We start from the raw sequence: 10,061 nt of genomic DNA on the forward strand, positions 1-10,061 counted from the left end.
TATATGAGATCAAGAAGCCAATGAACGACGGGCATTGTTGCTTATATTATAGTAAGGCTTTTGAAGGGCATAGTCGATAGCATAGTTGCGAACTATGCTTGTTCGTGGTATAGTACGCATGTTCTCTATACTTGGCCCAACGTATGTAACTGCCCTTGTGGATTGTCATTGAGAACGGGCGTACGTATATCGCGATATGCAAGACCGTTGAACTACTTCACGTACATATGGACCGAGCCACTAGAAAATATTTTGTGAATCATTACGCCTACTTCCCAATATGAGTTCTCGAACGACATCACTTTCAACGTACTTCACACTGCCACATATGCACAAACCCCTCTCATCAACATGACTACCAACATCTTCACACCTTCATAAACATGACACCAACAACCGCATTGAACTGGTATCAAATGATTCAATCGAGATCACACGGACAACCTAAACCTAATTCAACCTAATTACCACAAATATCCTCCTATTGGCGAACAGGAAGAGCCTCCGCCTTCTTGGGGGCAGCCTCACCCTTCTTGCCGCTCTTGCCCTCTTTAACCTCCTTGACCGGTTCGGGGGCAAAAGGAATGAACTCGGGAGCACCAGGGAGGTACTTGCGCAGAGGCTCAGGAACCTTGACACCCTCGGGAGTCTGGAAGTTCTCGAGGATGGCGCAGATGGTGCGGGTGGTGGCGGTAAGGGTGGAGTTGAGGCAGTGGACGTAGGTCTTCTTGATATCGGTCTGCTTCTTGACGCCGAAGCGGATCTCGAGGTCTCGGGATTGGTAGTCGGTGCAGTTGCTGTTGTCACAGGTTAATGATAATCTCTACTTGGGTTCTTGTTGTAGGGTGTTGACTATAGGTGGAAAAAAAAAAAAAATGAAAAAAAAAAAAAATTTAAACTTACGAGCAGGAGACTAGCTCCTTAAATTCACCCTGGTGAGGGAACCAAGCCTCGAGATCAAGCTTCTTGGCGGCAGCGTTGTTGAGAGCGCCGGAGACGATAGCAACAACACGGTAGGGGATGCCGAGGGACTGGTAGAAAGCCTCCGAGTTGGAGATCATGTGCTCGAACATCTCCCAAGACCTATTGTCGTGATGTTTTTGTAAGTACAACTGTCTGTCAAACGTAACTGGGAAAATTGCGGAGAAAAAAAAAAAAAAAAACCATACTTCTCGGGCTCGGTAATGCAGAACTGCTCGACCTTGGTGAACTCGTGGACACGGAAAATACCCCAGACATCCTTGCCGTGAGCACCGGCCTCCTTGCGGAAGCAGGTGGAATAACCAGCGTACTTCAGGGGAAGGTCCTTGGCCTGAAGCCACTCGTCACTGTGGAAGGCGCTGATCGGCTGCTCGGAGGTCTGTCACACACAGAGATCAGCATCTTCGTAGTCATATCAGTCACAAAGGGGACTGAAGCCACTCACAGCAATCAGGTACTTGTCGGCCTGGTCACCGGTAACCTTGTAGAGCTCCTCGTCGAACTGGGAAAGCTGGGCGGTCTTGGCCATCTGGTCCCTGAGCATGAGCTGGGGAGTCTGGAGAGGAGTGTACTCTCTCTCGGACAGGAACTCGAGGCCGTAGTTGATGATGGCCCTACAGCCATGTCAGCATATGTCCGTATGCCAAAAGGTGACCCGAGTTAGAAATGGCTTACTGGTTGAGGAAAACACCCCACTTCTTCAGGAAGTAGCCGCGGTGGCCAACAACTTTGACACCACGCTCGGGGTCATAGCCATCCAATTTCCTGAGAACCTCGTGGTCTAGATACCCGGCCTTGTCAGCCTCGCTTTGTATGTTTGAGTGTTTGCTGGGGCGAACTAACGGGAGAGAACATCCTTCTTCTCGAAGGTGACACCCTCGGGAGCCCAGGTGCGCTCAACAGTGTTGTTATCCTGTATCCTTGTCAGGCATTCATTCGATTAGAAGAGAGGTCGTGTTGCTGGGTAATATTAACCTCGTTGTTGGAGACGGGGACGGAGTCGTGAACGAGGTTGCCGATGGTCTTGACCTTGACCTACAATGTGTTAGCTGTCGAAACAAGGCTTTAAGACGGGTGGTATTTGGAGCACACACCTTGAGAAGCTTCTCCTTCTCGGCGGCGGAGTCAAGGAGATCCTTCTTCTCCTTCTCGAGGTCGGCCTTTTGCTTCAAGAGATCGCTGACATCCTCCTTGGCCTACGAGCGCAGTAGTGTTAGAGCTAGTCGTGGAACAGTCGTCGTGAACGGATATGGGTTATATGCCTTCTTCTTGGGGGCAATCTGCTTCTGGACTTCGTTGATCTTGGCGTTGAGCTGCATGGCAGAGTAGGCGGCTATCAACACACGGAGGAGATCAGATCAGACGGAGTTCCTTTTGGTCGTTTGCAGGGCAGCGAGGGCACAGGACAGGCAGCACATACTCTTGCGGTGATCGTCCCAGAGAGCAATGACCTCGTCGACGACCTCGACGGGAGCAAAGCGCTTACGCTGGCTTTCCCGGATCTTTTCGGGGTTGCCGCCGCGCTCAGCAACTGTTCAATTTCCATAGATTAGCAAGTTGGGCAAAGGCGGCGAGGGGCGACATGTGCTTTGGAGACGGGAATGCGCCTTGGGCATGCGAATTGGCGCAGGAAGTGTGGAGAGACATATGCGAGGGTGCCGTACTGAAATCGTTGACGTCGAGCATGTTTACGGATCCTTGGGGGCTACGAAGCTATTCAAGGCTCGTCCTGGGATTGGCAGTATAGTATAGGGCTGGAGACAGAAGTGACAATGGTGTAGTGGTGTCGCGAACCTTGACGGGAGAGGAAACACCGAATTGGCGGGGCAGAATTATTTCGGCGGGCCCAGCCCACCTGGCGCTGGCAGGCGCAGGGCAGGTCGGGTCTTGGAGGGGAGAGTGGGGTGTGGACGGGAGGTTTGGTATCAGGTACGCCAGGGGTCCAAAGTGCACGGCCAGAGCAGTCAAGGAGCATATCCCCGATAGGACGATATTTTCATGTGACTCAACAGCGGGCGACTCGACGACTCAGCGTTCGTCACAAACCTCATCCAAGTCGCAATGAAATCAGCAAGAACATGGACCATCTCCAATCTGTCATACCGAGGCAGCGCGAGACAGCTCGGGGCCTTAATCTTCACGTTGAACCTGATGCCCAAGGTCTGCCGACATCAAAGATAACATACTCATTTCACCCGTTCAAGCATCTTTCATCCAAAGCCACGACGCCGCGCTCATCGGTACATGGAGGCCGAAACGGTCCAGGGTTTCGTGGCCCCAACTCGAGTTGATACATTTCTAACTTTCACGACTCATTCTCACCCACCATCCGAGAACGTTGCGCACAAGGCTGCAACAAGTGAGTATGGTGTTTATCATTATCCATTGACAATATGTACATGTCCCTGAATCTTTCCCATCAAATACTCCACATTGCTTTCGTCCGGTTTTCCCTTTGCGGTCTCATGTATCTCATCTCTCATCTATGTAATCATTCTCGCATCGCTGTCCTTCACCTGCCTTTTTGTTGTCTGCACGCTTCTATTGAGTATACTCCCTGTGTTCCCCCATTTTAGGATCTCTATCGACCAAACAGTATCAAAGCCAAAGAGCCAATCCAAAAGGCCTAGCTCATGCAAGTGAACCAGCCAGCAAGTTGGTATTCCCCATGTTAGAGCATCAGGTTCGAAACTGGTCCTCTGGGATCAAGCAGAGAACCAGTCCATTCAGAAGAGCGCCCACATTACCGCCAATTCTGTTGCTGGCCCGACGGTCCCTGCGCCGGATATCCGTACCACCCACCAGCATCCTGATGACTATGCTGCATGTCGTCGGGTAGGAGAGCTTGCATGCTCATGTCCATCGCGGCGTCATAGTCATAGCCAAGGTTGTTGGGGTCGTTCGGGTCATAAGGGTAGTCATATTCCCAAGCGGCAGCATCCGGATACTGCTGATACTGGAGCTGGGCCATATCCGGAATCCCGGTGGTACTCGAGCTGGCAATCGATACCGATGCCGATGCCATGTCAAAGTTTACATGGGTCACGGGGGGGACTGGAGCGTATGAAGTGGACGGTCCACCGATGGTCGCAGACGTTGGATACCCGGCAAAGTGGTTGGGGTCTTCGGGGAGGAAGGACTGGCTGTGTCCGTCAAAGGTCATGAATGCCGGCATGGGCTCTGGTTGATATTGGGCTGGTTGCTGCTGCTGGTGTTGGTATTGGTGCTGGTGCTGGGGCGGGGACTGCTGTTGATTTGGAGGCGTTGGTCTGGACGACCGGCTGGATGTGGCCCCTACGTCTACATCCCTCTGACCTGTCGGTGTTGACACGCGGATGCGAAGGTTGGTGTCAAACGAACTGTGGCAGGTGATGTTCATGCGAGCGCAGTTTTGGCAGGGATCGCCTCCTTTGCACCGGACTTTTCTCTTTCGACATGTCAAACAACCTGGCTCAAGTGTTCTTGATGGTTAGAAGACTATATGATGGCCCTGGTGGGGTTTGGACTAGGGGTTATTGTTTACACATACCGTGAAATGTACGTTTCAGGGGTTGCTGTGTGGCCTGTGCTGGCTCCTGCTGGCGCTGAGATTCGGACATTTATTTTTGGGCGACAGCCCCGTGACGGCTTCTGTACAGCTTCTGTACCAGTTTTTCCCGGCTTGGCGTATGGCTTGGCAGGGTCTTGGCAAGGGTAAGGGTGTCTTGGATGGCTGCTCGGTGGAAGGACCCGAAATCGAATTGCTTGAACAAACACAAACACAAACTGCAGCATCTCGGGACTCGGAAAGTTGCAAACTTTGCTTTCCCTTTAAGCAAACAGATCCATCGTATCCCCAAGAGCCTCAAGATAACCCGGTCAAGCCGAATTTGAAATCGATTCGTGATTTGCATCATAGCCCAGCCCTTTCCCAGGCATCAAGATTTGTGGTTATGTACTTTTGGCGATGGATGCAAGATTCAGAATGACAATATCACAAAGGTACTTCGTACAGCGTATGCCATGCTTCGGGGCTAAGCGACGATGATGATGGGCGTAGGCGTGGGCGTGAGAACGGCGGAGAGCGCGGACGAAAGCTGGAGAACGGGTTAGTCAGCGACACACAAGCTGGCACGACATGCCGTATAATCTCGAGAAATGGACTTCAGGTAATCACTTTCTACGCAGACATAAGCAGGGTTCAACTATACTGCTTCTTTTCACTTTCAACCCTACCTACTCATGCCTTCGTAAAAACTGATTACCCGAAAGTCAATTTCGAGAGACTGTACGGTACTTTCGCTGGAGCGCATCCCTTTTTGAAGGGCACAATCTACAAAGAACACTAGGATTCACGGTCAGCAACTAGTCAGTGTTGTAGTCTACATTTGATGATCGTGATGAATAATTTATGTGCAGGTGCAGGTTGCAGGTCTGTTGGCTGGTGTCTTGGAATTGCCACTATTTAGATAGGCTATTTTTGATATGTCACGGTTAATACTCTTCATCAACGAATCCAAGCCATACCTTACTCGACCGATGAAGATTGCATCACAGCCTCACAACATCGCTTGGGCCGTTTGTGGTGGACTGATAGAATAGGACGTAATTGACTGTTTTCATATCGTCACCAATTACTGAGGTGGCGGTTATGTGATGTGCGCGGGCTTCAGGTACTCCGCAAGTTCCCAGCTACTGTAGATTTCGAGCATCATCGAGTTTTCTTCCAGATTCTTCCAAACTTCATCCCTAGACATGTCGAATAGATAACCTACAAGTACCTTCAGACTACGTTGCCATGTCATTTTATGCGTAGTATGGTCAAGGCTTGGTTGCGAACCTCGGTGAATGTCGTTGAGTTGAAACATTGTCAAAGTTTTGAGTCAACGTAGCAAGGCGCAGCAACCATGAAGAGTAACATGTTACTCTGCGACTTGATGGCAGTATGATGGCCATTTCTGTACAGTAAATGAGCTTGTTATTCACTGCACCATGTAGACCTTAAGCATGACTTGCTCTAGTATCTCCTCTGGTTCATCAACGGAACCAAAGTGAGATCTCTAACCTAGCCAGATCTGCCGCCCTCCTTTCCGCACTCATAGAACAAGGATCCAATTACCCTACGAGGCCATCATCCACTTGCCATATTCACGATCGATCCAACATGACATTCATGTTCATCCACAGCTTCGAATCTTCCACGGAAAAATGCTGTGGTCTAATACCATCAAGGGAGTAAGCAACATGATTCACAGATAGCCACAATTGTCAAGTAGTTAGGCCGTAACGTTTCAAGAGACGAGAGACCAGATACTCGGATACCCATAAATGTCGGTGTAAGAACGCGCATCCAGACCAAGCCGGCTGCAGCCCCCGCGGCCAGAATCGGGAACACGAGGCTGTCATAGGGCTGAGGGACCCGTGGGACCTGTCTCTGCATGACATATACCCTTTGAACCACTTGGCCGGGGTCAGGGACGACGACATCTACTTCGACACCATCAGCAACTGCTCCCTGTAGAAGACAAGGGGGGCGAATCCGACTTAGCGGTCTGCATTCGGCATGACTGAACTTTACCTACATTATGACTTCCTCATGTTCAGTATGTCTACTCTATGAGATAGAGAGGACGGACATATCCGGACGGGGGACGTGGCTGACTGTTATCAAGCATGTGTAGATGCCGCTTATGTCTGAGGTATATGACCATGACACGGAGAAATGGAAATGATGTTTCGCATGGCTGAGGGCGGCTTCTTTCTGTTACCAGCCAGCCAACCCGCGCGGCGTTGAAGGCAAGTGATGAGTGAGTGTCACTCGATCCCCTTCATCGCTCATCGTAGGCGGGATTAGGGTCCTCTCGGGTCTTTGGGAAGTTTATCGAGCGCGGGAGCCCTCGCTAGCACCGCAGCAGTAAAAATGGAGCAGAATGCAACAGCCCCAAGGGAAAAGAAGGTTTAAGCCAGGCAGCGACGTTTCAAACTTTGAAAAATCGGCGTCGAATATCCTGCGTTGGTAAGCTCAACGTCCGCCAGTTCGCCATGACTGCCAAATTGGAATCCGAGAATGAGCCATGACATCACCTCAGTTGTCGAGACAAGCGCGCCAAGCATCTAGGTACGCTAGTAGGTACCTCTAGGTAGTGAAGTTGCTGGGTGGGCGATTAGTTCAGTAATCATTTAATCGTTCACTTGATCGTGGCCTGGAATGGATTGGATGGCTGCTTAGGGCTACAGATGAAGCTGAATAATGATTAGTGTCAAACATTCAGCTGACACTTTTCGAGGATGCAAGGCGTAGCGAGGGGACACCGCGACGGGCAAACAGTTCCTGAAGTGTGCTACTAGGTGTCGTGTATACTGAATGGTTGCTACTAACACTCGCTTAAGAAGGGCATCGCTAGAGGTAACACTAAAAGGGACCAACCTCACGTTCATGGTATTAAGTGCAATGTTACCACAACAACACACATATATGCCTTAGCATCCCTTTAACTGCTCAAATGTATCATTTTTGCCAAGACCCAAAAGTAGCCAATTGGTTGGCCGTATTTTATCCACCTTTATATCTGCACTCATGCAGATACTTGAATTTAGACCCGGATAAATCGACTGTGTGCTATGATATTTCGGCGGTGTGGGGGCCGCCTGGCCAATGATACACCTATATTCTCGCCCGCCAAATCTCTACTAAAATAACATATATGCAACATCCACACTAAAATTGCATAGGGATTTATACAGACGAGGCTTTCTAAAATGCTAATTTACGTAAAAATACTGAAATCGTAGAGTTTATATTTATAGTAGTATAATTATAGATTTATTAGTATTGATACTATTAGTTTAATTGGGAGAATTAGTATAACTATTAAGATTATTGTTGGCTAGATGGTAGCGGTTAGTAAGGATTTAAATATAATTGTTATTGTAAAGGAGGAAGCGGTATTATTAATTAGTAGGTAGGTTAGTAATATTATTATTATTAATACTTATAGTATATTAGTAATAGCGGCGGCGGTCGAGCTTATTGTTAATTCGAGAGTTCCCGCAACCGTGCCTCTAACTGTGCTTCTCTTTATTATAATTCCTTTAATTCTTGGAATTATATTTTTAATTTCTTTGTTTTTAGTTTTGTACTTTCGGCTACCGCCTTCGTTTTTTACTCTTTTTAATTAACTAGTAATATTTTTATTATCCTCTTTTTCTTAGGAGGAGGTTGTATTGAAACCTTAGGGAGGGTATTATACGACGGATTATATTGAACGTTTAATAAGGCGGCTTAAGAGAGTACGGGTATAGGTTAGGTATTATTACAAGCCTTCTATTAATTTATAATAATTAGGAGGGGGTTTTTCTCCCTGTGTAGTACCAGTTAATTTGTAAATAATAGTTATAAAAGTATAGTTAGTAAGGTAAATAGATAAATTAATAGAGGGATATTTATTTACTATATCTAGTTTGAATAATTAATATTTATCGACTAAATTTTAAGGTATAGTACTATTAAATTTTATAATATTGAATAATACGTATTAGTAGGGTAAATTATATTACTTTATAAAGTAAGTAGAGCACTTTACTTTTAGATCCGCTATATTACATTACCCTATTTACAGTTTAATATTATTACTAACTAATTGAATTTACTTTTAAAATAACTTAAAGGTAATAAAGTTAGTAATAAACTTTAAATTTATTAGTATAGTATATCTATACTTCGCCACGTCTTTTGAGATTTGGTACGTATATTTAATAACGAAGTTCTCCTTTAATTGTTTAAGAGTTTTTATAATAATTCCTAGTAGTTAGTTTAAATTAATATAGCGGTTCTTGAGCAGCGCTTTTAATATACTATAGGCACCCTCTATACGGGAGGTTACTCTTATATTAAAATTGCGGTATAATCTAATAGTAAAATAGGTGAATTTATATTTTAATAGGAGGTAGACGAAGTGGAAGTAATTAGTTATAATTGTAAAAAGAAATATTAGTAATTATATAAATAATAATAGATAGATATAATAATTATACCTTTTTATTTGGAGAATTCTCTTAATACTACTTTCTATTGCTTATAGAATTCTTTTTTTATATTAGAGTAAATAACTGCCTTTTAAGTAATTAAAATCCTATCTATATTATTAATTTATTTATAGTTTAACCCCTTAGGAGTACGATTATTAATTAGTTAAATAAAGGGATTTTTGGTCTTTAATTTTAAATAATAGTTATAATCGTTTTTATTTAATAATTACATAGCGATTTAACGGGCAATAAAGTTTTTATTAGCAGGGTTAATATTTATTTAGTAGTTTTTACGAAGGTAATTCCTATTATTTCCTTTATTATTAAGGGATGTATTATTAAAATTACCCTTCTATTTCTTCCTAATATTAAAGGCAATATTCTTTATTACGTACCAGAAATAGATTTGGTATTGGGTAATAGGGAAGATTGTCCGGTAAGCCTTTTTATAAGTTTTATTATAATTTATAATGATAATTAGAGGTTGGGGGATACTATACATTGTTAATATAGCTTCGATTTACTTAAATACCTATATAAAGTATACTTCCTTCTCCTTACTAAATAAGTAATAACCGATATTGAAAGTTGTGTGTATGGCCGTTATATTATATATTTGAAGGAGAGGTATGTTGAATTTATTGACTTTATATATGTAGTCTAAATTTATAACCTTAGGATTTTTCTTTAATTATTTAATATATTAAGGGTAAGTCTAGAAGATTTTTTTAATAAGTTTAAACTCCTTATTATTATAACAGTAGATTTCTTTAAAAATACTTTTTATTAATTATAATTTATTAAAAAATTATTGTATAGGTATAAAGGTACTTACTTCCTTCCCTTTATTAACTATTAATATATTAAATATATTGTATTAAATAATAGTAATACTAGGGTATTCGTTATAGATAGTAGATATAATATTTAATAAGGAAGTTTTTGGCTATTTTATTAACCGAAGGATATTGGTAGTTACTTTTTTTATACAATATTAGCGACGGTTAATAACGAGATAAGTAGCGTTATTAGAGTTAAATAGATAGTTTGTGAGATGAACGGCTTGCAGGCAT

At 44.3% G+C, this 10,061-nt stretch overlaps 2 protein-coding genes across 2 annotated transcripts; both read right to left on the reverse strand.

The window, feature by feature from the left end:
* Positions 1-230: 230 nt before the first annotated feature.
* B0T23DRAFT_371227 (uncharacterized protein) lies at positions 231-2,875 on the reverse strand. Its single transcript, XM_062836637.1, has 11 exons — positions 2,646-2,875; positions 2,402-2,512; positions 2,244-2,314; positions 2,076-2,177; positions 1,957-2,016; positions 1,825-1,894; positions 1,657-1,762; positions 1,427-1,595; positions 1,170-1,360; positions 904-1,083; positions 231-797 (listed from the first exon to the last, which is right to left on the reverse strand). The coding sequence occupies exons 1-11, from the start codon at positions 2,665-2,667 to the stop codon at positions 482-484; spliced, it is 1,398 nt and encodes a 465-aa protein (XP_062697618.1). The 5' UTR covers positions 2,668-2,875; the 3' UTR covers positions 231-481.
* Positions 2,876-3,724: 849 nt separating this feature from the next.
* B0T23DRAFT_401488 (uncharacterized protein) lies at positions 3,725-5,717 on the reverse strand (the record flags this gene model as incomplete). The annotated part of the gene is made up of 3 exons (XM_062838591.1): positions 3,725-4,428; positions 4,511-4,565; positions 5,703-5,717. The coding sequence occupies 3 exons, from the start codon at positions 5,715-5,717 to the stop codon at positions 3,725-3,727; spliced, it is 774 nt and encodes a 257-aa protein (XP_062697619.1).
* Between the last annotated feature and the right edge of the window lie 4,344 nt (positions 5,718-10,061).

Source organism: Neurospora hispaniola (genome assembly GCF_033458365.1).
Source record: "Neurospora hispaniola strain FGSC 10403 chromosome Unknown B0T23scaffold_1, whole genome shotgun sequence".
In the NCBI taxonomy this organism is placed as follows: Eukaryota; Fungi; Ascomycota; class Sordariomycetes; order Sordariales; family Sordariaceae; genus Neurospora; species Neurospora hispaniola.

Bases quoted from the DNA above. Each gene is read 5' to 3' on its own strand.
- B0T23DRAFT_371227 (XM_062836637.1), bottom strand. From the start codon at position 2,667: ATGCTCGACGTCAACGATTTCA. The intron at 2,513-2,645 runs GTACGGCACCCT...GAAATTGAACAG, and splicing joins GCTCGACGTCAACGATTTCA to TTGCTGAGCGCGGCGGCAAC. The intron at 2,315-2,401 runs GTATGTGCTGCC...GTGTGTTGATAG, and splicing joins CTGGGACGATCACCGCAAGA to CCGCCTACTCTGCCATGCAG.